This window comes from Otolemur garnettii, unplaced genomic scaffold, assembly GCF_000181295.1.
Source record: "Otolemur garnettii isolate 467f Iridium unplaced genomic scaffold, OtoGar3 scaffold00120, whole genome shotgun sequence".
NCBI lineage: Eukaryota > Metazoa > Chordata > Mammalia > Primates > Galagidae > Otolemur > Otolemur garnettii.
In genome coordinates, this window is record NW_003852515.1 from 1,739,222 (window position 1) to 1,766,082 (window position 26,861).

Genomic DNA, 26,861 nt, shown 5'->3' on the forward strand with positions numbered 1-26,861 from the left:
AACTGTATGAATAGATGAGTTGCTGAGGTTATTGTTGTCCTACAGATTCTTTTGATCTTAAATGGTTAAAATATCTGTATCAGGTCACATTTATACCCAGAATGAGGCCTTTTTTACCCAGGAGTCTGTTCCTACATTTTCATCAATTTTAAAGATAGCACAATGTCATTTCCTTGTGATATTTAATAAAATAATAAAATACATGAGTGAAAATTTCCTTATAGGCAGCTAATAAAATTTTGTTGCGTGAATATTGAATGCATGGATCCATTTGGTTCAAAGTGGACTGAAAAAATGTTTAATGATGAAAGAAACCTTCCAGACCTTTGCTCTATTCCTAGGGTGATACTTAGGCTTATTACAATTCCGCTACTTAAAAAAAAAAATCTTCTTTGTCATTTTTGTGAACAGAGTTTCTTTTCCTTTGGGAAGTATTTAGTATTTGATATCTACCTAAGGTTTGTTTGTACTAGTATGAAACTTATTTTATTGTTAACATTCTTCATTTTGTACTGAGTTTAATAACATGTGTTTATCATCTTTTGCTATTAAAGAGTATGCTCCTTTTCTGAAAGATCAACACCACAGTTTGTTTCCTTTCTCAAAACATTCGATAGCCTTGTTCTTCAAAAGGCTCTTCTTGAGAACGTGACTGTGAAAACCACAATTCTTACTGTGATTCAGGAAGTTACAAAGCAAATATACCACCCACAAACCAATGGAAAGATCACACACACCCTTGGTGATAAATTTAATGAATTTGTAGGTTGAATGCTAAGAAGAGTTTTAATTGTGCAAACATAGTACCATTAGATTTCAAATATAAATGGAAGAATCACCAGTCATGTTATCAAAATGTGAAACACAGTAATGCACTTTTTAAAAGGACAAAAAAATTATACTCAGGGCCCATAAATCTTCCTTATTATAAGCATAGGTAGTGATTCGTTCCTGCAGGTTTTTACATGTAGATAGGATGGGTTTTTCCCTTTAGAAGAATTCCATTGTAGCAATGAGATGAAAAATGTATTGATGTAACAATGTATTATGGCAATGGGATAACTTTTTCTTATTTTCTTTTAGTGTTAGAATTGCTAAAAGCTTGTTTAAAATACCCAACTGACATATATGCTTTCACTAAAGAGGACATTACCTGTCCATTACCCTTCCCCTGTCATTATTCGGCACCACATCACCTGGCCCTATTCCACATGGGTCACTTCATTAAGAAGGAGGCGAAGGGAACTCAAATTTCAGGCAGTGAATGGCAGAATTACCATCCCAGCAACCAGGCCAGTCCTACAGTGAACTTTACCTTGAATGTTTTACTTTTACCTTAAGGTTTTATAAAGGCAGATGAAAAACACACCTGCCTTCCAAAGAAAGACGGCATAAGCTTTTGCTCAGCAAGATTTGCAAGAGAAAAGCACTGCCAACTCCATGCTTGCTGGGTGTGAGTTCCAATAAGAATGTCCCAAGTCAGAGGTCCAAACCTGATTTATGAAGTGTCACGGGTTAACATCCAAGTCAGATGACTCCCACAAAGGCTGCCAAGAAAACTCCCAAGATACTGAGCATAAAGTTTCAGGTGGCAGGTCTCTGTGGCTCCTTCTGCCTCTTTGGGGAAGTTTTCAAAGCAGTAGAAATCCCCCCATTCCTAATGTCATGAGGCCAAGGCCCTTCCATCCTGGTAACCATAACCTTTAAGGGAGTCAGCTGCATGCGGCCTTCCAGGGCATCACACCCGTGGAAATGGAAGGAAGAGGCCCTCTGCAGAAGCTGTGCAGGACCCAGGGATGGGCAAGAGGGTGGAAGTGGCCACCTCCCACCTGTGCCCCTCTCCCCCCACCCTGCAGTCTGGCACAGGCCTGGGTGTAGAAGCAACTGCTAGAATGTTCAGCCCAATCAGATAAACGGGTTGGGTGTCTCTTCAGATTCCAGAACACTTGGAAATGGTAATTCTGCCAAAAGAGGCTCTGTCAGAGATGTTCTGGGTGACAGACTGCAGTTAAAAACGTCATCTATTGATCCTAGAAAACAGTAAACAGGGCACGCATTATGACCGTCATTTCAAACCATCCGAAAACCAAACAGTGCATGGAGAACTCAGACAACGTAACCGTTTCAATAATTAACAGGGAACCCTGGCTTCCTCAGGAAAATCTGAAAAGGCTAAACAGAAATATGTTGCTTTTTCTTTTTTAGTGGGACATGATCGTCACTTGCTTTCCTGCTGACCAACGTATGAGCTGCCTGTACTCTTTGTCACTTGGTAGCAAATGGCCCACATCTGGGGAATAGATGCTGAGGAGAGAGGCCAGCTTTTGCAGGGGACAGAGCTGGGTTAGCAGCCTTGATAGCCCCCTGTCCTGCAGGCTCAGAAGCCAGGCTTAGCCTGCATGCCAGCAGCAGGTGCATGTTGGCTGCGCCAACTGCGATGTGTGATGACAGCTTCCAAGAGGTTCCTGCCCCACTGCTCCAGACATGAAGTGGCCCCCGGACTGTCTTCTAGTACACTGCCCACATTCTTGTGTTTCTCAGTGTCCCTAAGATGATGGTGGATACCACGGGCAGCCCAATGAAAGATGGTAAGCCACAGGGAAGCAGGGAGCCCCACCCAGGCTGCTGCAGCCAGTGAGTGAAGAAGAAGGGCCCAGAACCTGTGACTGCCTGCAGAGGGCAAGTGAATCTTCCCTCCAAAAGGATCCGCACACAGGGCTGCAAGGGATAGAGCACAAAGGCACCTTTGGGAGAAACTCCTGGACAGAGAGTGCTGAAGCATCCTGGAGAGAGAGACTGACTGGGAGACAGAGAGGGAGAGGGGAGGGGGAGACAGGTGGAGACTGAGGTGGAAAGGGGGGCAGAGAGAAGAGACATAGACAGATGAGAGATAGAGAGGGAAGGAGGGAGGGGCTGAGGAGGGAAAAGAGAGAGAGGGATGAAGACACACAGAGACAGAGGGAGAAGGAGGGAAGGAAAGAGGGAGGGAAAAAGAGAAACCCTTCCACTTCCTAACTATAAACTGCTAGGAGTAAGCTTTTTTGCTATAAACATTGAAGAAAGCAACTGTCATTAAATACAATCAATAAAAGCTGTATTTTACATGTGAACTTAGATAGCACTGTAGCTTCACAGAGAATGGTGCTTCTCCACATGTGGCAGTGAGAGTCCTGATTCGAGGAAGGTGCTGTCCAGCAGGGGGTGGGGGGTAGCAGGAGACAGGGAGAAGGGGCTGCACAGAAGACACCTCCAGATAAGCAACGACCAATGCCACCTGCCTCTGCTCCTGGGAGTCAGCATCAGGAACCTGCCATGGCATTTATTGTTTGCTAAATATAACCTTCTCAAGAGTTATTCTTGTGGGCTCACGAAATCTGGAAAATCCTTCCTCAACTGACCATTTTGGTTATCATTCTGATGTGCAGAATATGCATCTTGGGAAGCAGCATTCTTTTATGAGATTTAAATTATTGCCAATAATACTTAAATGAGAATTAACACTAATTTAACAGTAATCTTTAATGTTATTTTCTGGGAGTACTATACAATATAACCACTACGTCAGAAAACTTGAAGGAAGCCAGGCACGGTGGCTCACGCCTGTAATCCTAGCACTCTGGGAGGCCAAAGTGGGTGAATCACCTGAGCTTGGGATTTTAAGACCAGCCTGAGTAAAGCAAGATTCCAGTTCTCCTAAAAACAGAATAGCTGGGGATTGTGGTGGATGCCTGTAGATTCAAGAGGCTGAGACAAGAGGATCACTTGAGGCCAAGAGTTTGAGGTTGTTTGAGTGCCCAGGGCACTTTACCTGGGGTGACAGGGTGAGACTGTGTCTCAAAAAAATATATTTTTAAAAAGAGCCTAAAAGGAAACACCACTACTTCTTTTTGGTAGTAAAGACATCTCACTTCTTATTTTCTCAATTATGTGATATCATACAGATATTTTCCTTTTATCACTAGGTCTTGCCTTTCACTTACTCAGCTCCTCTCCCATTACATTATCCTACTGTTTTAATTAACTACCTTCCAAATGTTCTTGAGAATTTTTAACATACCTCTGGAAGTTACGCTGAATTTTCGATCAGAGAAACTGCTCCTTCGGATGAAAGGTTCACTCATTTTGTCCAGAAATAACTTAATTGTTTCTTTCTTTTCAGGACTTGTACTTGACAAATTCAAAACTTTCCCATGTACTTTTACGGTGGAATTGCTGAGCCCAAACCAATAGAAGAAATCAAATAATGCGTCAGCTTTGAATTCATACGCAAAGCTCAAATTTTCTCCATTAACCACCTCATTTCCTGGAGGGAAAAAATTCTTCACTGCGTCTTGAAAATCAAACTGAAAAAGAGAGAGAAACCTTTAATTGACTTTGTGGGCATAGCTATCATGTTGACACTATAGAATTAACAATTGCCCAAACACCCCAGCATCACACTTCTAATTTCCCTTTCACTCTGACATTTTTAAACTACTGTCTTTATTTTTTATTAAAAGCAAACCTTTGCATTTGCATCAGGAACCACCTAAAGGTTTTGAATTACTTGGCCAAAATTACATTTATTCTGACCCCATTTCTAATAAGTTGCTAAAAACTAAGCTCATTTATTGGTAGCAATAATGTTGCAGCCAGGAACAAAGTGTCTGGGTGCAGTTAAGGCCCCAGGGACTCAGCCCTGGCTGAGATGCACAGGCCCCTGCTATGTGCTTAAAGCCCTGAATTCTGACAGGCTGAGGCTTACCTGAAGCCGGTAACTTTCCCCAATCACTGAGGAGATGACCATGTCCATCCCTTGCTCTATCTGTCTTCTTATCTTGGGGTGCCTTGTGTTCACCAGAAAAGCATACGTCCTTTCTAGAAATTAGCAAGCAGAGTTGAGAAAGAAGTGTGTTGCTGAGACATAAACATGCTTCTTAGCCTTTGCCAAAGCAGTGGTTCCCACCTTCTTTGGAGATTTTATTCATTTATAGCCTTCCTTGCCATAGCACTCTATCCAGGGTGACAAAGTGAGACTCTATCTCAAAAAATAAAATAAAATAAAGATCTAGATGACTGGTTTTCATGTCCCTACCTTGCCATTTAAATATTATGATATTTAAATAATAATTTGGCCCTTATAGATGCTTCCATATTTGCAAAGTAGAAAATCAGCAAGGTCCAGGAAAGGATGTTGCCCCACGTTTTCACCCCACACCACCACCCTCACCCTGTGCCCTTTCCCCCCAGGCTCTCTAGAGACCTGGCACTCTTTCTGCCAAATGGCTAGTCTAGGGTTCCCCCATCAAGGCTGAGGTTGATTCTCCTCCCCATGTCTACCCCCAACACCAGCCCATGTGGGAAAAAATGTCCCTCCCATTGTTTAAATAATACCACATCTCTGTCCCAGCAGACAGTTGTTTCTTCTTATTTTATTTTGTTTGCTAACACTTTATGTCCAATTCTCCATAATTTAAGCAAAGGGAAAAGTGTTTACTTATGATGAAATACTGTATAAAATATTATCCACGGGCCCCCAGAGTCAAGCTCCATGGCCATAATTACTCAGTGCTTGGTCTAGGGAGACATATAAGATACCTACGTGTCTCCCTCTGTTGAAAGGCCATGGAACAGCCATTACGTGATTTGAAAAACTGAACGTTTTACACTGGCTTTCAGATATCTCAGAGCCAAACCTATGGGCTGCCAACAAGTGTTTACATCCTCGGGGAAATCATTCAAAACTAAACTTATTCATTTTATTTTTCCTACCTATGTTTTTTTCCCAGATTAGTTTTTGGGTACTTTAGACATAAACTACCTCATATCCTCTTTGGGACAAGGGATGAACAAAGCAAGCAAGTTCTTTGAATTAAATTTGAAACAAACCAAACCAAGACCCTTAAGTTCATTAAATGATTGGGGCCACTATACAGTGTAGGTTGTGCACTGTACAACTCCATGGGATGTCTTTCACATGTGCAGACATTGTCTATTTGTATATATTATAGCAAATTTCTGGAAACTATTAGTGATTCCCTTGAGGAAATGGTAGCTTTTTTGCACAAAAGTACAGTTTAGAATACCAGCAGGGCTGGGCATGTTACCTTAATCACAATCTCTCAATTAAAAATTGACCATCTTAGGATAAGGCACAGTGGCTCACACCTATAATCCCAGCACTTGGGAGGCCAAGATGGGTAGATTGCCTGAGCTCACATGTTCGAAACCAGCCTGAGTAAGAGCAAGACTCCATCTCTAAAAAATAGCCAGGCGTTGTGCCTATAGTCCCAGCTACTTGGAAGGCTGAGGCAAGAGAATTGCTTAAGCCCAAGAGTTTGATGTTACTGTGAGCTATGACACCACGGCACTCTACTGAGGGTGACAAAATGAGAGTCTGTCTCAAAAAAAAAAACAAAAACAAACTGACCATCTTATCAGGGTCTATGTTGTACAGCCTCTTTGTTTTACAGCTTTCACTATAATTAGCCAGTAAGGGTTTTTGTACCTCCTTCCACAATAGTTGCCATATAACTGCATATTTTCAGTAGGTCACCAACAAATACCTCCTTGTACCACTCTCTGCACTATTGTTAAAACATTAAGATGGATCGGTCTCATTCTTCTTTCCTCCTGAGAGATGATGCAGGAAGTATACATGATGCAGCTGTGAATTACGTTCCTAGAGAACTATCTGGCTTTCTGGTCATTGTGAAGCCAGAGTACATTCGGGCCTCAGATGCTGTAATGAGCATTGCTTGTTACTGTGTGATCTATTCCTGCCCTCTCCCATGGAGACAGCATCAGGATTTTTTTTTATCATGAATTGAGCAGAAAGAGCTCCACAAATCTGGGTGAGAGCAAATGTTTGAGGAAGTCTATTTGAAATTTGTAGATCATTTCTTATTACTTTGGACTCATTTTAAGAGGGTCATCTAGAAGCAAGTTTAGAAATTCTACCTCTGTCATGGAACAGTATGCACATGACCTTCTTCACATATCACTCTCAGCAGAAGGAAGAGGGGAAGATGGAGGCCCTTTCATGTTGGAATTTGGGTTAATATAGTTGCTTCCAGTTAATCTGATTTCTTGGAAGAAATAATAAAGAGATGTGTCTAACCATGAAATTCTAACACTATAGCATGAAATATAAAAGCATTAATGACAGCTAATTAGTGTCTTTATTTTAGTTTCCCCATCTATAAAATGAGGATAGCATATACGTACCCCCTAGTTAGGCTAGTTTGCCTGGGTTGGTCCCAGTTTATACCTTCATTGCAGAATGATTATTAACAGTGATGACATTTATGCTCAAAAAAGTCCCCAATTTGGATGATAAACCTTGTGGGTCTGTTGTGCCAATTCATTACATTAGTGCTTGCCTCAGACAAAGTGTTTAATATGTGTGTGGTAGAGCATGTGGTATATCATCCTCATCACTCCAGTCATTTCTGCCCTTGGAAGCTCAGAATATCAGCTCACTTCCTGCCTAGACAGGAAGTAGAGGAGAAGCTGGGAGGCAGGAGCTTCTGTCCCAGAATCATTTAGAAGTTGGCTGTGCAGGCTCATGCTGTGCTTTAGTCCTCAGTTCAACAAGGCAGAATCAAACCAAAAATATTTAGATACTCGCCTTTTGTGGTGTCTTTTTTGGTCTGTACATTAATAAAGAACAGCATCGGTTTACTCAGTATGGTTTCCCTGTAGTCTTTATAATCAAAGTGGTTGGTCAGTTCCACATACCTGTGAAAAGGCAGAGATATTAAGAGAGAATGTAGAGAGGCAGAGAAATGTAAGGTACCCTTCTATCTCAGGCAGGACGGGGATATACTGAATAGGTACCTGCCACAGGCACAGATCCTTGATGGAAGTCTCCTAAAGTGTGTCCCTACGGAGGTCACCTGTGCCATATAAATGCATCTCCTTCCCTTGGTCACAGCTGGTTGGCTGAGGGCTCAGCATGTAGTCCTAAGGTGACGTGGTTCTTAGGGTGGCCTGACATGGGTGCTTGGCTCTTACGTGCAGCCTTTACCAGCTGAGGGCAGGTATTGTCTATCATCTGAGCCAGGGGTCCTTAAACTTTTTAAACAGGGGGCCAGTTCACTGTCCCTCAGACCATTGGAGGGCCGGACTGTGGGCCCCAGGATAAGTCGGCTGCTAAGTAGGACAGGCAGCAGCAGCAAAAACACCTGGCCGGCCGGATAAATGTCCTAGGTGGGCCGCATGTGGCCCGCGGGCCCGTAGTTTGAGGATGTCTGAAGCTGTAAGAGTTCATTTGAATTTATAAGAGCTCTAAGCTCTTCTGGATCAACAATGAATTACACTCAACAAATAGAATTAGCTGGGTCTTCTCCAGTGGAGTCATCCTGTCTGACTGCTGGATCTGGAATTTTCCTTTCTTTCTCCTCCCTGTTTCCCTCCCTAATCCCAAGATAAATTCAGCCCCCTCCATAGAACTGACCAACCCATATTCATAGGAACTATTACAGATTCACATTTCTCCTATCCTGAGTTTGTGCCATTAAAAAACAAAAACAACTGATATTAGATTTTTGGCTGTCTCACCTATTACTTCATCCTCCTTGGTTTGGGTTCATTATTCCAGCCTAGGAAGACATTTCTGACTCTCAACCGGGTGGGTCATCCACACGAGTTATCTTTCTCTCCCCACCCTACCAAGCTTCCTCCAAGCTGCCTTTCTACCCCCCAATTGGCATTGCTGATAAAAAGATCTAAGTGCAAATCAGCTTCCATCAGGGAGATGGCTAATTTTCTAACCAAACAAGCTCAGAAGCAGCGTGAATGGAGGCAGGCTCCGAGCAGCCTGCGGAGTTGACCGCCCCGGCTGCCTTTGGCTGCACTGCCTCGGCCTGTTTCCTTCTTACATCGAGTCATGACAGCGCCAAGTGTTTCTTCCCAGCTGGTTGTCCTTCAATATCTGACACGAAAATCACAGCCCTGGAGAGCAAAAGGCCGCTGCAGGGAGCTGGGGCCACACTTCTGCGGGCGTCCCCGCCCCGCAAGCTGGGCCCACTTCCCAGCACCCGCTCCTAGGGGCCGTGCACAAGGCAGTGACCCTGGCCCTGGTTAAGAGCACGCGGGAGAATATCCACCCCCCAGGGAGGGAAGCGCAGCTTCCGCCCCGCTGTCTCCCAGCTTGGTTTCTTAGAAATCTGTCATTATCTTTTTGCTAGGATTGTCAGACCTGATTTTGAGAGCTTTTAAAACCTGACCCCTGATGGAGATGCTAAAACGCTTCCTGCCTCCTATTTTCACCCGGCTTTTAAAGCAGTCTCCGCTCCGCTCCCAACCCCACTGCCCGTCAGTGGGCTTGGGGGCTGGTCCCGTGGTGGGGTGGGAGTGGGGTGGAACACGGGGCTGGAGGGGTCCAGGGAAGAAAAGAGGTGCAAGGGTCAGTGGTCAGGGCAGACAGGGGGAATGGAGGAGGGGCGGGCTCAGAGGGCCACCAAGGGAATGGACCAGAGAATGCAGAGCGCCCGCTTTGCCCCACCCTCCCCTGGCAGAACTGGGGAAGGGTTGAATGAAGCGGCCCTCGTGTGTGCGCCACATCAGCTGGGAAAGTGTTTCCTGTCCTGCTATGTCCCAGTTGACCAACTGCCGAAAAGTAGTGGAGAAAAGAAGCCGAGGAGATGGCAGGAAAAACGGAACTGCCTTTGGCTGGGCTTGTTCATTCTAATTCATTCATTCGCTTAACAGCACGCATTAACTCACCCACCCCCCCATCTACTCCCCACCCCACCCTAGTCTGGGCACCTGGTTGGCTTTCACAGGTTTTTATTACCCTGAGGGGCTCCGAGCCTAGGGAGGGGGCCCTGGATAGTACAGGGTTCCCTGTGCTCACCTTACTATCCATCTACTGCTGCCCGCGACCTGGCACCAGTCCGGCAGGCAGGAGTGATCTGGCAAGGGGCCAGGCAGGCCAGTGTGTGGTTGCTAAGAAGCGTGGAGATAGGCAAGGAGAAGGGGAGGATAAAACTCTGTAGCAATAGAGGAGAGAAAGAACTAGTCTGCCGGGCACAAAGATCAAAAACTAGATGGTGATGCTGGGGCTGGGTGAGGGCCGTCAGTGATCCAGGGGCTCACATTCTCCTACCTCCCCGTTTATCACGGAGGTGAGTTGTCATTTCGTCACCTTCACTGTGTTTCTCAAGGTGCTCCCTCAGTGTCAGGGGTCGAGCTTGTGGTGTTTGTGTGTGGTGCACCTAGAATATCCACTAGGAAGGTTTGGTGTCTTTTCTGATGACACAAACGACAGTGTGGTATGTCCCTCTGCCTCCAAAATCAATTAACATCCTATGGGAGACATCGTTGAATTTTAACACCATTAGATTTTCTTCCAGGGAACCCACAGCATAAAGGAAAATGATACAAATCTCAACTTAGAAATGATCGCTGCTTGGGAGAACAATCAGTTTTCCCCAGGATCCTGTGGGAACTGTTTTCTGGTGCCCTAAGGCTCAAAGGGCCGTTATTTGGCATGATCAGAGAAGGGAGCCTTCCAGACAGTCACATTTTGCTTATAATATATAACCTGTACATGAATTACCCATTTTGGGATTCTCAATTCAATAAAACACTCTGGATAATAAAACTATGTGCAACATGATTTAATCCCCACCATTGATGATTCAGGAGGTGGGGGGCACTTGTAAGAACTTAATGAACTGTAAACCTCATCACGAAGCATGCCAGTTATCACTGTGCCATAGATGTGAAAATACTGCTTATAGGAGAGATCCGATACCAGAATTTACGAACAAGAGATTATGGCAAGATCTCTACTTGATAAACTATCTCTAACCACACCACAAATAGGAACTATCTCATTAATTCAACTGTCCCCAGCCTCCCAGTTATGGTCAAATTATTAAACAATTTGAAATTTGAGTGAAAGAAATAAATGTGAGCATTCCTTAGAATTTTGCTGTTATAAAATTTAGATACAAAAGTGACTAAAATACAAAAAGTTCAGACTGAACCTAACTGTTCAGTCGCGAGGTATTTAAGTATCTGACACTCACTTAGTTACTCATTTTAGTTCAAGATGTGCCTTCCTAGATTACATTAGAAACTAGTTATTTGATCTTTAATCATGAATATTTCAGAATTGCTAATGTAAATATTGCCTCTGTGTACTGAATATTTATTATATTTGCTGAAGTTATCATTAGGGATGAAAAGCAAACAGTTTAAGATAGACAGTTCCTTTAAACTCTCAATTCTTCATCGGTCTTACCCTGACCCCCAAGGTTCTAGGCCGAAACTTTCTAAGCCTGGCTTTAATCCAAAAATTAAAAGGCAGGACAATAGAATTGTAAGCACAGTGTTTCAAAATTAAATCTAACTCAGGTCTTAATTTGCTGGCTATGTGAACTCAGTTCCAGAGGCATAGCTCACTGACCTAGAGTGAGTTCCTTAACCTGTCGAAGCCTGTTCCCTCATCTGTAGAAGGGTAAGACTGGATACAGTACAGGTGATATAGACATATGTATGTAGACCCATAGTAGGCACTTGATAAACATTATGAGTGTCTTTAATCCTGAACTTGGCTGACCCACCACACGGTGAAGTTCTGTAAGCTTTTGACATACAATAAAGTCTGTGTTCATTTGGTTTACCAGGAAATATGGACAATGAGTATCTGAAAAATGAGCAAGAGTTTCTTTTTCCTTGCTACAAATTTCTTTCCTCATTTTCCCAGTTTGGAAGACTAAAGGTAACAGCTCGATGAATGCAACATCTGAAAGAGAGGACCTAGGAAGGGCTCAGTGCTTTGCTTCTAGCAAATCAGGGGTGGCCGAAAGATCACACCCCTCTAAGACAACCACCTTTCAAAGCTGCCCCCAATTTCCCTTGGGTCTAATAATTTTCTGCTCAAAGACAAATAAGAATCCAAACCCATGGCCTCCACCTGTGTGTGCATGTGTATGTTGTGTGTGTGTGTGCGCGCGCACATCATCTAAAAATAGATGGGCGGTGGAGCAGAGAGAACGAAGAAGGCACACTGCAACAATCTGTGCAGAAAGCCCAGAAATGGCTTGCAGCTTTCATAATCCTTTGCCATGACATTAACCAAAAGCTTGCAGGGACATTTTACTCTTAGGGCAAGCAGGACATCCCTGCCGTGAGCTGCCAGTGTTAGCCTTATCACCTGACGCACAGCTCACCCTGTGCTCTCAAACAATTCCCTCTCTTTTACCTCCTCCCTCTCCTCCTTCTGCCCTAATTCTAATGAATTTAAGAGGAATTTTTAGACCCATCATTGTCATATCTGCAGCTCACACATGTTTTCAAGGATACATGTATTCATTCATTCATTCATTAAGCAAATATTGACACAGCATGTGTGAAACTTCTCAATGGGGCAGAGAATGATTCATTCATACATGTATCAGTAAACATTTATGAAGCTCGCTCTGTGCTGGGTCCTGGGGACACAAAGATGAGATAAGAAACAGAAGCATATCCAAGAAGCATAGAGTCTGTTGGGGAGACAGATAACAAAATACACTATTTCAAAGATAAGTTGTCCTTGTTGTTCCAAGTGTGATCCTTAAACTAGGAGCACTGGCACCACTTGGGAATTTGTGGAAGTGCAGAATCCAGACCTCTCCTTGGTCTTATTTAATCGGCAGCTGCACTAAGATGGGTGTGACTGTCACACATCTAACAGAATGGGTGAGAACAGGTCATAGCTCTGCTTTTAGTGGCTATCTTAAAACCACTGCACTTCTTTCCCTTTTCAGCTGATTATATAAGGTGTGCACTGGCTGATGTAATTCCAATTATTTATTTGTAGATTCAAGAAGTGAGTGAGGCTGTGTTTTAATAAGACCTCCAGGAGACTTTTGTGTTTTATATAATGTTTGAGAAATACTTATCTGAGATATGGTCCCTGCATGCACAGGCTTTCAAACTGGTAAATCAAATAGTTCAAACATATAAATGCCAGAGAAATGCATAGTTCTCTGCATTCATGTGTCCAAGCTCCATCCACTGGGTTCTGTCCCAGTCATTTAAACAAAAGGGAGCAAGGGAGGAGGGGGCTGAAGTTAAAGCCATGTGGCAGGAGAGAGATTGTTCCATCAGGCAAACACACCCCCAAGAATGGGCAAGAGCAGGAAGGAGATGGGGTGTCCAGAGGAGGACACAGCTCAGCCCAGCCTTAGGGACTGTGGCAGGGTGGCTGTGTCCAGGCAGATGGGCAGGCATTTGTCCAGGGCCAGGGGAGCTAAGAGTAGAGAGTAGGTTAGAGTGTGGTTGGTGCACAGTCCAGAGCAAGGTTCCCAAAGAAGGCAGTCAGGAAAGAAGGCAAGGTGACATGCGGCTTTCAAATCATCAGATCTAACAGGGACTTCTATCTCTGTGACCTCAGCTAGCGTTTTAACTTTGCTGAGATTCATTTAGCTCATCTGTAAAATCTGGCTAACAAAAGGTACCCCACAGGTAGCTAAGAGATTAAATAATATGTGTAAAACACTTGGCTTTGGGACCATTTAACTATGATACAAAAGCTAGCATTTGTCAAACGATCAAAATGTGCCAATAATAACAATTTTAAGGACTTTACAAACTTTAATTCTGAACAACAATCTTATAAAGTTGATGGTATTATTGTTATGATTGCCCCCCATTCTACAGATAAGGAGATGGTGTCCCACAGAGATTAATTTCCCAAGGTCACTCACCTCGTAAAGAGACCGGCACTCACCCTCTAGACTGAGTCTTGTAAAAATTGTAGCTCAATACATGGCCATTTACTATGCCTTCATCATCATCACGTGTCCTGCTAAGGAGCTGCTGACCTGGGCAAGTTATCACACCCAGCACCACATCCTCTGTGCCTCCCAGCCTCAGCCAGGATCCCTGGCCCACCAGACCGAACCCAGCATTTCCTGCTTTGTGGGCAAGTGAGGTTTCCCCTACTGTGTTCCAGCCACCACACTGTCCTCTCTTTACCCCTAAGTCCCAGCTCCACCTCACTGGTACCCTCTGGCTCAGGTGGCTGCCCCGAAGTGGGTGTGACTGTCACCCATCTAACAGGATGGGCAAGAGCAGGTCATTGATCTGCTTTTAGTGGCTTTCTGAAAACCACTGCACCACTTCTTTGTGGCTGGTTATACAAGATGTGCACTGGCTGATGTAATTCCAGTTAGTTATTTGTAGATTTAGGAAATGAGTAAGAAGTCAGAATTATTTCAGGTCCTGGGCAATTTGCTGAAAACATCAGCATTAGAGTCTGACAGTACTACTTACTGGTAATACTACTCACCCAACCTACTGAAGTGAATTATTTAAGCTGAGTCCAAATTTTTCCATGTGTAAAAAGGGCTTTTGTGAGCTTTTGTGAAATACTTTGCACCATTCCTAGTACTCAGGTAAATATTAGTAGCCACCATTACTGTTGCTGTACTTATTTTTATTAGCCAAGTGGCTTTTTTCATGCTAGGAGACCACTAAAAAAAGAGGATTCTCCTTTGTCAAGCATTTGCCACTGCGCCTCACTGAAAGGCTGCTTTATCGGAAGAAAAGGTGTGTGTGTGAGAGGGAGAGAGAGAGAGAGTTAAGGGTGATTTGGACTTTTAAGTATTAAGTTAATAGCTCCTTGGATGACCATTACATATACCTGGTTTGGTTTGTAATATGGGTGGAAATCCTGATCTTGAAAGAAAAAATAACAATAAAGATTTTTCCATATATCCAACAAAATAGGAACAATATTTATCAAGTAGGCTCTTCAGCTAACACCAAGGCTGTTAAGCCCTTGGTGGCCATTACTAAACCATTCCACCACCCTGGGTTTTCTTAGTTTATTTAGTAAGTATATATTTAGAAAAAGGCTCACGTATCAGAAAATGAACCTAAGTAAGTAGGGCCACCACTTCAGTGGCAATAACATTGAATTGGGCACAGCATGGGGAAAATACTAAAGGGTGTGCACCCCAGCTGTCATTGTGCAGGGATTCTGAGATCTTTAGAATCATTCCAGAACAGACCAGTGAAAGGAAAATCATGCCAATCTTTTCTTTAATAAAACTGACCAGAGTTTTTGTTTTTTTGTTTTTTCATTTTTTTTGTTTGTTATTTTTTATGAAAGAAGAAAGGAAGGGAGTGAGGGAAAAGAGGAAAGATGGATTACAGCTTTGAAGCAATATTTTGAGGGCGGATGTTGCATGCTATCTCCAGAGCCAAAGACAAATGGACAAATTTGGCACATCACAGAAGCAGCAACTTTAGATGTCTAAATTCTGGCTTCTACGTGTTCTCCACCTCCTGATTCAAAGGCAAACCTTTCACTGCTGCCCGCAACCCAGTCCTCCCCCTAAGTCTAGAAGGCTTTCCATTTGAACTAGATTGCCTCCTGGTCATCCTTCAGGAGTGCACCCTCAGATATAACAGCTACCTCCCCACCCTGTGTTCCCAGAGGAAGAGGCTCCTCCCATCTCCCAAATCATTTCCAGGGGCTCCTTGCTAAGGTTCCTGTGATATAAAAGCTCTCACTTGATTGTTTATACAATGAGAGCCTATTATTTGTTGATTAGTGCTTATACCCTGGTTTCAGTCACCTGGTCATTGTAGTCCCTGTTTATTCTAGACCCTAAACGGCCAGGTAACCACTGCTGTGTAATTTTCTTTTGTGTAGGAAGTGTTCAAGAGTTTAATAACAGACTTCAAAATCATTTTAAATTTTGCAGCACTATTTGCTGACTGGAGGATGTAATTCTGTCACAACCCTAATGTAGGGCTTTGATTAATTCTGGACATTTTTAATTTTCATACTCTGTTCTCAAATTTGGTAGTTATCTTCCTTTTAAATTCTTTGCAAATTTGATTCCTGACTCAGTTCCTCTTATGGTTCCCTACTTAGGGTTTGGAATTTTCATCTCACTAAAAAAGGGAGAAACTCTTGCTGGGGAATATTTCTTTCAGGCATTCAAAGACTTCACTACCTTTGTTTGGAAGAGCAAGGGACTTTTTTTCCAGTAGCTCTGAAGAGGGCATGTTAAATATCTCATTTTGCTTGATTTCCCCTCTTGGCTCCACCCCACCCACAGCATGCTATCTTTCCCAGTGGCAAAAGCATTATATTTTAATAGCTGGCCCCTTGCTCAGCTTAGAATCGAACTCTGGACTGCACATACCTCTTCCTGGCACTCAACCGCCCCTCTCCCCCAGCACAAAAGAGGGCTTCACACCCTCATGCCCTTCCTTAGGGTGACCTGGGGAGGCCTGAGGCCAGGCAGAATCAGGTATGAAGCACTACCTCCTCTACCCCAGGGCACCAAAGCCTCCCGATGGATGGACTACATCCCTGCTGTCTTTGTGTGCCTGCCAAGAGATGCCTCTGGCACTTTGGCCACAATAGTTAAGCATCCTGGAGGCTCCCATCCAGTTAAGGCCTCGGTTTTGGCCCAAGATTTGTGCCAGGCTTCTGGGAGCAGGGCACTGCATTTACTTTTCCAGAACTTGTCTGCCCGCTCCACAGCCCACACAGGGCTGGACATCCAGAGGCTCTGGTTCCCTCCTCAGCCATAGTCTATTTATTTATTCTGAAACACTAAGGTAGGCCAAAGATGGGAAACTGGACATTTGCACATTCTGGCCCCTGGGTCTCTTCACGGGACGGTTAGCAGCGCCCAGAACGGTGCATCCGCCCTCCTCTACCCACAGACTCCCCCAACTCTGAAGCCAGAGTGTGAGTCTCTCCATGTCACAGACATCCCCTAAAGGGCGTGCCCCCAATTCGAGTTCATCTGACCCAGTTAAGGAGCCAGAGTGGGAGGGGGCCAGGTAAGACCCCCTGCCCTCCTCATCACACCCGGCCCTGATGCCTTTCTGGGTGGCTTCAAACGATGACTGCTGCAAAATGTCAGTGCCAAGGGCAGAACAAGCCCCGGGGGAAGAGCCTGCAGGCTCCAGTGACATTAGCAATGAGAAAATCTAGACAGGAACGAAGGAGGAGGTCTAGCAGAGGTCCTGGGCAACAGCCTGGGCTCCCAAGGGCAGGGACAGGGTGGAGGCGTCTGCGGGGACCAGACGGCGGGCGGGGGCTGCGGCGGGGCCACCCACCTCTTGATGTAGCTGCTGAGGCGGTAGAGCTGCCCGTCGAGGCGCACCAGGCCGTCGCCGAAGACGTTGAAGCCCCCGTGCGCGGCCGGCTCCCCGGGCCCGGGCACCAGGAGCTGGTCGCCACGCAGCTGGAAGACGCCGGGCTGCAGGCGCAGCAGCTGCGCCAGCGGCAGCAGGGCCAGCTCGCAGTCGCACGTCCACAGGCTGCGCAGCTCCCCCGACGAGATGGACGTCAGGCTCGGCCTGGCCACCGGCTCGCATGCCACCCCCGCCATGCCGCTGTCGTCGGTCCTTCCACCGCCTGCCTGTGTCCCGGCCCCACTAGCCCTAGCCAGCACCTGCCTGTTCCCAAGAGGGACTGCGCGCCCTGCCTGTGTCCGCCTGGCGCGGGGGTCAGTCGTCCACCTGGCGTGGGGCAGAGGCCGCTCAGGTGTCCTCCCGCGGGTCCCGATGTCCGGCCCCTCCCAATCTGCCGCCCGCCCGTGAGGAGCGCTGCAGGCACCGCGCGGAGAAAGCGGCCCCGGAGCAGAGCGGCCCGTTTTATCCAACTTCGGGGCCCCGGCCGCTCCCCTCCCGGCCCACGGGCACGACCTCAGACGCCTGGGGCCGAGTTATCAACGTCTCATAACTTGGCACCCTCCCGCCTCACGGCTCCTGCCGCGGCAGCCAAGGCTTAGTCATCCCCCTGGGGGCCGCGCTCAAGTACACCCGGCTGGGCCCCGCCCGCCTGGGGGACGCGGGTGCGGGCTGGCGGTGGAGAGAGCGCCCCGGGGCGCAGCCCCCACCCCTGCCGAGACGCTGGTGCTCCCATCCTCATCCCAAGACCCTGCCCTTCTCCCGGCTTCAGATGTCTGCTTTTTCTCTCCTCCAGATCATCCCGGCATTTCCTTCCTCTCAGCCTTTCCTCCCGCTCCTTCCTGGCCCCTGGGTTCCCTTCCACCTAAAAGTCCCACCGATGGTTCTGGCACTTTCCCACAAAGCCTTAGCGAATCCACCTGGGGTTCATGGCCTGGCCTCTCCTGCGCGGTGGCCCCTAGACCACAGTGAGCCGTGTGGAGGGGACAGAGGGACCGTGCCGTCCTGCCTCCTCCCTGCCTCCCGGGCCTTGAGTGCCGTGAGTCCCGGAATACGTTCATTTGTTCAGTCTATAAATATTTGAGTGCTAGCTACGTGCTCATTGGTTTCCTGAGGTATGATGGACTGTTTCAGACCATTTCATTAAACAACTATTTCCGGAACATCTACTAGGAGATAGACGAGAAGCTAAATTCTGAGGTGACTAGACTGAAGAAACACAGTTCCTGCCCTGCAGAACTTACAGGCCAATCCAGGGACAGGGAAGCCCCAAACACACGCTATGTACTAAATGAAAAGCTCTTTGGGGGATAAACCTGGATGGAATGGGAGAAGAATCCAGCCCACTTCTGTGATTTAGGACTCTAAGCTGCATCCTAAACATTGCGAAGAACTTGGAGAATGTTTTTAACGTGTCTTTGGCGTCCCCAGCATGGGCCCTTGTGTGGGTGTAATCAAATCGAATGAGTCCTCCTGCCATATCTCATTTAAATCTCAGAACATAAATGAGGTCTACTGTCTGCCTTTCTCCACACAAGATTCCTTTTCCCAGGATCAATCCCCATCTCTGGGCCTCTCTGAATAAATCTGATTCACTGAGAATGCGTTAATCACTACTCAATCAATCTTTTCCAGGGAAAGAAGGACGCTCTCTTCCTGTGAAACAAGCACCCGTCTTTGGCAAAGTGAAGTTTGAGGATCACAGCACAGAGGTGGGCTGAGCCTGTAGCCAAGACTCAGAGGCTGGGGCTGTTTTCACAGGGGAGGGATATGGCACCAATAGCTAGACGCCTCATGCTCTATCCTGGAGTTCACTCTTGTCCCAAACACTGATAGGGTCATAAGGGACCATCTTAAGCTCTGAGGTCACACATACAGAAAAAGGACCCAGTGAATGCTACAATAGATGTATGGACTGGGTACTGTGAGAGCCAGGTCAGAGGAGTGGTTGTTTCTGCCGTGGAGGTCCCAGGAAGCATGCTCAGAGAAGGGGACACATTGGCTGAACTTTGAACAGAAATTAGGAGCTCTCAGATGAAGAAGCACTGCTGAGAAGAGACTGGGAGAGAAGATTCTGAACCAACGTATGCAAAAAGAAAGAAGATACTGTCTATGTTTGAAAGAGTGCAAAACTGTAGGTGGCTAAAGCAGACCATGCCTATTTGGGATGAGGGGACTGAGTTTCATAGGAGTTGAGATCAGAAAGGGATGTTGGGGCCAGATTGTGACAGATCCTCTCAGTTGTCTAAGAATTTGGCTTCTTAAAGCAATGAGGGAGGCTCTGAATATTTTGAAAAAGGAACAACGTGATCTAATTATGCCTGAGTTTAGCTACCTACAGTTATGACCATGCAGAAGATGTTTTGAAACAGGAAGTTTGGGGGCAGAGAGACTAGTCAGAAAGTGGCCTTAATAATCCTGGTAAGATATAAAGAGGGTCTAAATCAATAGCAGCTGTGGGAAGGGAGATGGGAGGGTGAGCTTTAAACATTTTTGAGTGAGAGTAAGCAGGATTTCACAAGGAAATAAAGGGAAGAGAGTAAAGAGAAAGATAGTTAGTGTCTCACTTGGGCACCTCGACAGATAGTGACACCAGTGAAGCGAGAGGTCAGACGAGAAAGGGCAGGTCTGGGAAGAGATGAAGATGTGTTCAGGTGGGGATGTAATAATTTTGAGCTACTTATGGAACACGAAGGTAGAAAAGTCGAGGAGGCCAAAAGTTAGCTGGGTGTCAATTTTTGAAGAAAAGAGAGGATGAATGAATGAGATTTAAAATTCATTAGATAAAAGATGAGGTTGAAGCTGACTCATAAGTTATAGGGGAGGAATTTGAGTGAAAGCCTTTAGTTGACTTCAACACGTGTTTATTGTTCAGGTCTTTGGTAGAAACGTGGAAGTGAATAGTAGATGGCCCCTGTCCTCAAATAACCAAGGGGAAGCGGGGATCAGCAGAAACAAGGCTTCGGGCATCATGTCCAGACATTTGGTGGAAACCTAGTTATATTTTGGTTACAACATGTCTCTGCTCTACTAGTGGAGTACATCCTCAACAATGACAATGACAGCTACAGAAGCTGCTTTCTCAGTAAGTCAATGAAAGCAGGTTCCCTACAGAGTCTCTCCCTGCCACTGCACCTCACAACATACACTGAGACCCACAGCTATTGACTAGCTGTTCTTAAACCTGCACTAGGCTGCTTATGATGGACAACTGGGCCTTGTTGAGGGGTAAAATGTTACACCTGAGTTTTAAGTCAGAATTAGATGCACTTGTTTAAGATTAACATAGAATTCCCTCTTGTCAAAATCTGTTTCCTTTATAGTAAAATACCAACACTTATTATCTGAATAGAAGGATTAAAAAAGATTTTTCTTTTGCTTCTTCATAGTTCTCTGATGCTACAATTTATCTATATTTTCCAAATGCAGGTGCCTCCTTTTGTACAGAAAAAATATCAAGCATAAGAAAAATATTTCAAAGATGCTTTCCTGGTATATTACCTAGAGATGTCATTTGATGTATTTTCAGTAGGACACGTACATTTCTTTGTGGATAATTTATGTGCTACCAAGATAGGAAAAAGTGAACAGAAAAAAAAAATCTTCAAAATAATGTCAGCCGTTAGTAATCAGTGGAGATCAAGAGAGATCTTTCCATGTTTAGTTTCTTCCTCATTACCGAAGTACCAAGCAAGCAAACATAATTGCTACTGGTGAACATCTTTTCAGTTATGTTCAAACTATAGAATTTTTATTCTGTTTTTCTCATTTAACACTATGTGTATATAATGTTTTGAAAATTGCACTGTCTTTGTAGATGGTATTTTAAACCACGATGCTATTTTTCATCAAGTGTGTGTTCTATTGTCTGTCTAGACACTTCTTTACTCCGAACACAGATCATTTCCAGTGTTGCGATAAACATTTTTGCACTTTAATTTTTTTCTGTATCCAAACTCTCAGAAGTGTAATTATGGGGGCAAGTGATATGAGAATGTGTATGTTTTCAGAAACATGTACCATGGTTTTCCAAAAGACTTGTACCAATTTGTCTTCTCACGAGCAGTGAATTTTAACAGTTTTCAATCTTAGGTACTGAGGTAAGACCCTGTCTCTACTAAAAATAGAAAAATGAGCCAGGAATTGTGGTGGTGCCTATAGGCCCAGCTACTCAGGAGGCTGAGGTAAGAGAACTGGAGCCCAAGAGTTGAAGGTTGCAGTGAGCAACTCACAGTTTACACAGTTATGTTCGTACTATAGAATAAAAGCTTTTTTTATTTTTAACTGTGTGATGCTATAGCACTCTACCCAGGGTGACAGAGCAAGACTCTGTCTCAAAAAAGAAAAAAAATGCTTAGGTACTGGGGTAGGGCATCTCATAGCCATTTACATTTGTATTTATTAGATTACAGGTGAGGTTAATGGTTTAATTGTGACGTTCTACTCAAATTTAGAGACTGTTGATGAGTGTGTAGCTATGTCTGCAGTTAAAATAAGACAAGATAATGATCTTGCCATCTTTTTCTGCCCTCATTGGCATCCTGTGCTTTGGTGACATCACCAGGTTATAGGCACAATTTCCCAGCTTTGGAAGTCCAGAGGTGGTCAAATCAGAGACCCTGATTCAAGTTTACCAAATGCACAATAGATTGAAAAGTGATTCTACACCACTGCTACACCATTCTCAGATTTTTTGGTCTGGGTACAAACATTTGCAGATTTTTCCAATCATAATAAAAATAACATAAACATTTTTACATCTCACCCTTTTAGCTACAATTCCACCTCTCTTCTCTCTCAGAACTACCTGAGTCATCTAAATTCTGTGCCTGTCTTTCACCCCTCAAAACTTTATACCTTGACTTCTGCCCATCCAGCTGCTGAAACTGACCTTCTAAGTCCCAAATGACCTCAGTGTTGCCAAATCTAATAGACACTTCCTGTTTTTATCTCACAAGACCACACTTATCCCAGCAGTTCACTCCTCCCTTGGCTTGTAAAGAAGTTGCACAATGTCATGAAAAGTGCCAAGGTTTTAGAATTTAAAACTCATTTCTTAAACTCTCTGATCCTTGATTTTCTCACCTCTAAAATTAGGACAGTACAGGGTGAGGCAGGATGTATCGTGGTTATGAGCACGGACTTTGGTGCCACTTTGGTGCTTCATTACTGGGGTTGGAGTTCAAGAACAGTTCTGTGATCCTGAACACGTCACTCCTGTGTGCTTCAGTTTCCTAATGTGAAAATAGTGAGGTTTGTGACGATTTAACGAGCTATTGCAAAGGACTGATAAGAATTGTCTGGCACATAGTAAGTGCAATTTTTTTTTTTTTTAAGACAAGGTCTCTCTATGTTGCCCAGGCTGGTCTTGAACTCCTGGCCTCAGGTGATCCTCCTGCCTCTGCCTCCTAAGTACTAGAGCCACCACACCTGGCCAGTAAGTGCAATTTGGGTGTTGTCTTGATGCCTTGTCAGGGGACTTCTGTGAGGTTTCAATGAGTTGACAGCCCACGTGCAGTATCCAGCATGGTACCGTGACTTCATTTAGTGCCAGTTCTGTTTCCTTCTGCTGCTCTTCCTCCCTTTCCTTGAGCCACTCCTTTTCCTGGGTGACTTGTCCAAATCTTTGGCTTCAAAAAGGTGATGATTCCTGAATCTCTAGCTCTAGGCCAGTCTTCTTTTCAGATTCTCCAACCAGTATGCCCAACTCCCTGCTCAATCTCTCCATGATTTTCCCTCGGGGCCTCCAACTCACTGTCTTCCTTCCACCCTGAGTGCTCCTCATCCTGTGTTCCTCCCAGGGAGGCATCACCATCCCTCAGCCCGGGCCTCCAAAAGCATCCTAGACTGCACCCTCTCACTTCCCCTGCTCTCCCTCCACCCCAGGCCCCCAGGCCAACTCGGCTTCTGCATAAACAAATCTCAGGAATCTTTTGTTGACTTCCCACCCCCACTGCTGTTGATTTTGCTTAGCCTTCCATCAGTTCTCCCTGGACTAGTTCAGTAGCTGCTACACCAGCCTCACCTAATTCATTCCCCCTCTCTCTGTCTTATAACTGAATTGTGTGCCAATTCATATATGAGGTCTGACAATTAAGTTCAAAAACTCATCCTCCATACCTCACACTGAATATCACCATGGTCACCTCTGAAGTACTCCCTTTGGGAAGCTATGTGCCGATGCCAACCCCTAGTCCCCCCTCCAGCAGCCCCGACCTTCACCACACAGAATGTGACTATATCTGGGGATGATCTGGAGAGGTCATAGGGTGGGGCTCTAATCCCATAGGACTGGTGTCTATGTGAGAAAAGGAAGAGCCTCCAGGAATTGCAGGCAAGCAGAGGCAAGGCCACTGAAGGACCCGTGAGAGGCAGCCACCTGCAAACCAGGAAGATAACCCTGGTCAGAAACAAAATTTGCACCTTGCTATGGTTTGAATGTGTCCCCCCAAGTTCATGTGTTGGAAATTCAATCCCAAATGCAATAGTGTTGGGAGGTGGAGGTCCAATAAAAAAACAGAGATTAGGTCATAAGGGCTCTGCCCTCAAAATGGATTAATGTCATTATCTCAGAAGTGGGTTAGTTATGGAAAGACTGGGTTTGTTTATAAAATTGAGTTTAGCTGTCTCTCCCCTGTAGTCATGGACATAGCACAAAAGCCCTCACCAGATGCTAGCACCTTGATAGGGGCTTTCAAAGCCTCTAGAGCTGTGAGCCAAATAAATTTCTGGTCATGAAAAATAACCCAGTCCATGATATTCTGTTACAGCAGCATAGACAGCCTAAGACACATCTTGATCATGAACTTCTACCATCGCAAACTGTGAGAAAGTCAACGTCTGTTTTGTAAGCTTCCCTGTCTGTTGTACCCCGTGAAGGTAGCCCAGGCTGTCTAAGAGCCCACCTCCCTGCCAGACACACATACTTGGCTTCCCGCCCATGGAATTCCGCTCACAACTCCAGAGGGTGCTTTTGCTCTACAATATGCACAGGCTGTTATGGCAGCACGGCCCCTCCTCTCTTTACAGACCATCATTCATTTTTATGACACAGTTTAAGGCTAAGTTTGATGCCCTCCCCCTCGTCCCCTGGGACAGATGTTACCTACTATGTGTATCCTTATCACGTCATTTACTCTAAGTGTTGTGTTATTGATTTGCTTGAACTATCTTTCCCACTAAACCCATTAGAGAAAGAAAAAAAAAAAAAAACCTGTATCTCATGCCTTTTTATTCCTGGCACAATATGGTTTCATAGAAGATACCAAATTTATTTCACTGAATGAATGATTAAATGAATGAAAAGCAGCATTGTGTCATGATTATACAAAAAGTTCTAAGAACAGTGTCTGGCGTGAAATAAGTACTATTGAGTGTTTGTTAAATAAATGAGCAAAATAGACTGAATATGCTTCAGATCCTTTTTTTCTGCAGTGGTAACTGTAAAAAGTCTCATGAACACTAAAGTAGGAACATATGGGAAAATAAAAGCCCAGATTTCCAAAGAGACCTACCCAGGCAAATATGTTTAGCTTCATAGTTGTTGCATTGATTCCTGACAACTTTAGTCATGGCTGAACTAGAATGGAAAATTTTACTTCCTTCCCTCTGGCTTACCTCACTGGGCTCTGGCTGTGTTGTTCTGACTTCACTGCTTCCTGCTGGTGCAGATAAACACTGTCTTGGTGGCAGGGTTCACATGGAAGCCTACCCCCACCAGTCAGTCCATCGTGCTTACGCATGTTCTTTGGCATTTTGGGTAAACCTCTTTAATTGCTGGCAGGGCGCTTGGTGCCGCAGGGCACGGAAGTGAATGTAGGTTAGGATGTTGCTGCAGCTGGGAGCATCTGGCACTGGAGAGAGTCCAGAGCAAGTGCAATGAGCACAGAGAAGAGTGAGTCTGCTGATGAGAACCATGTGTGGGAACCAGGGTACTGTTCAATCCTGCAAACACTGATGCTGGTATGGGCTCAGTGCTTGGAACTCAAAGATGCCTAAAGACACATTGTCACTCTCCAGGGACCTCAAAGTCAAGCTAGCTACAAGTGGTCAATGACTGATAGAGGAGGCAGTGGAGGAGGAAGGAGGGGGACGTGAGGACAGCCAGATAGGTAGAGAACGTCAGCACAGCAGGTCTCTGAGCCCGGGACAGGACTGGCAGTTAGGTACAGGACCAACCTAAGGACTCATCTAGAACTTTTAATGGGGTTTCATGCAGTTGAAATCTCATTTGAGAGGGTATGTTTTAAAGATTTTCACATTTTCTACAATATGTATATTATGATGTTTGGACTTTAAAAAATAAATCTGGGGAGAGACTGCCTCCCTCCTGGTTCTAGCCAATTCTTAAAGGCAAAAGACTCAGCCCCAAACTGTCCTTTGATATACAAACTGCCCAGTGCAGAGCTGAGCTCACAAACTGAAAATGCAATCCTTCTCTGCCTTCTGCATCCTAGGACTGGGTGCTAGGCAGCTAGAGACCCTTTTTTAGAGCCTGACAGAATTATCTGAACTAAGCAATAGAAAACCGCCCACCTGCTCTGCCTTTCCCAGGTAAATTGCAATAAAGATCAAGGTGCTGACTGTCTCCTAGCCCTTGTCTTCTATCTGCTCCCCCTGCTGTCTTTCCCCCAGGCCCTTGCATCCTGCCTCCAGGACCTGTGCATACTGAGCTTCTCCTGGGCCTTCTGTTGTGTCTTCAGTAAGGTGACCAGATTTTAACATTGGTAAAGCGAAACAGTATTGGGTGGGGGGGCTGCGGCAGGGCCTGACAACAATGCAAACTTTGATAAGCAGTTCTCGATAATCACTTCTCAACAATTATTTGTTATTATTACAGTTTAACATTATGAAATTAACAAAAATAATATAAAACTCATATCCTGGCAAAATAGCCACATGGCAGCCAAAAACCGTATATTCCCCCCGCCAGTTCGTGCATTCTTTCCAAAAATCAGGACTTCTTTAAAACGCTGCGGGACACGGGACAAACTGTTAAAAATCAGGACTGTTCCGCCAAAAGCGGGACGTCTGGTCACCCTAGTCTTCAGCTGCCTTTCAACTCTAAAAATATCTTACTCTGCCATGCGTAGACTAGGAAAGTGAAGGTGATACCGGAAAGGTGGCACCCCAGCCAGCTCAGCTGAGCAGGGCCTGGGGGATCTGCCACTTCTGTCTTGGTGGCAGCAGCTGGCAAAAAAACCGGCAGGTTGGGGCAAGTGAGGGAGCTTTCTTCCCCCAGAGGCTCCAGTAGAGCGGCGTTAGAGGACCTGTCAATCAAGGGAAAACTGGTGCCCATCCCTGATTGGTCCATTTTCAATCCTGCTCCTGATTGGTCCATTTTATGGACCAATCGCAGCTAAGCTATTACACCTATATAAGGCCCCGCGCAGAGAGCCTGGGGGCAGATCATCGCAGACCTTCAAGGAAAGAAGAAGAAGGAAGAAGAAGGAAGAAGAAGGAAGAAGAAGAAGGAAGAGGAAGAAGAAGAAAGAAGAAGAAGAAGAAGACTATTGCAGACCATCCAGAGGAAGATGCGAGAGCTGTGGCACTTCTAGTGCGGATCCTGCTCTACAAAGAGGCTTGGCTCTTTGTAGGAGTTGTAACATTTGAGCTGCAACTGTAACACCTCCGCTGCTGATCCTGCCTTACAAAGAGGCTCGGCCCTTTGCTGATCTCTGCCCTTCAAAGAGGCTTGGTCCTTTGTAAGAGCTGTAGCT

The 26,861-nt window shown here is 45.2% G+C and overlaps 1 protein-coding gene across 1 annotated transcript; it reads right to left on the reverse strand.

Moving 5' to 3' along the window:
* Positions 1 to 1,824: 1,824 nt before the first annotated feature.
* MEDAG (mesenteric estrogen dependent adipogenesis) lies at positions 1,825 to 17,415 on the reverse strand. The gene is made up of 5 exons (XM_003797605.2): positions 17,068 to 17,415; positions 7,610 to 7,719; positions 4,745 to 4,857; positions 4,058 to 4,343; positions 1,825 to 2,030 (listed from the first exon to the last, which is right to left on the reverse strand). Exons 1-5 carry the CDS (start codon positions 17,340 to 17,342, stop codon positions 1,906 to 1,908), a joined length of 909 nt encoding a protein of 302 aa, XP_003797653.1. The 5' UTR covers positions 17,343 to 17,415; the 3' UTR covers positions 1,825 to 1,905.
* Between the last annotated feature and the right edge of the window lie 9,446 nt (positions 17,416 to 26,861).

Excerpts from the sequence above, each read along its gene's own strand:
- MEDAG (XM_003797605.2), bottom strand. The coding sequence starts at position 17,342 with ATGGCGGGGGTGGCATGCGAGCCGGTGGCCAGGCCGAGCCTGACGTCC. Across the intron at positions 7,720-17,067 it reads CTCAGCAGCTACATCAAGAG|GTATGTGGAACTGACCAACC; the intron begins GTGGGTGGCCCC and ends GCCTTTTCACAG. Across the intron at positions 4,344-4,744 it reads GGGAAAGTTACCGGCTTCAG|TTTGATTTTCAAGACGCAGT; the intron begins GTAAGCCTCAGC and ends TCTCTTTTTCAG.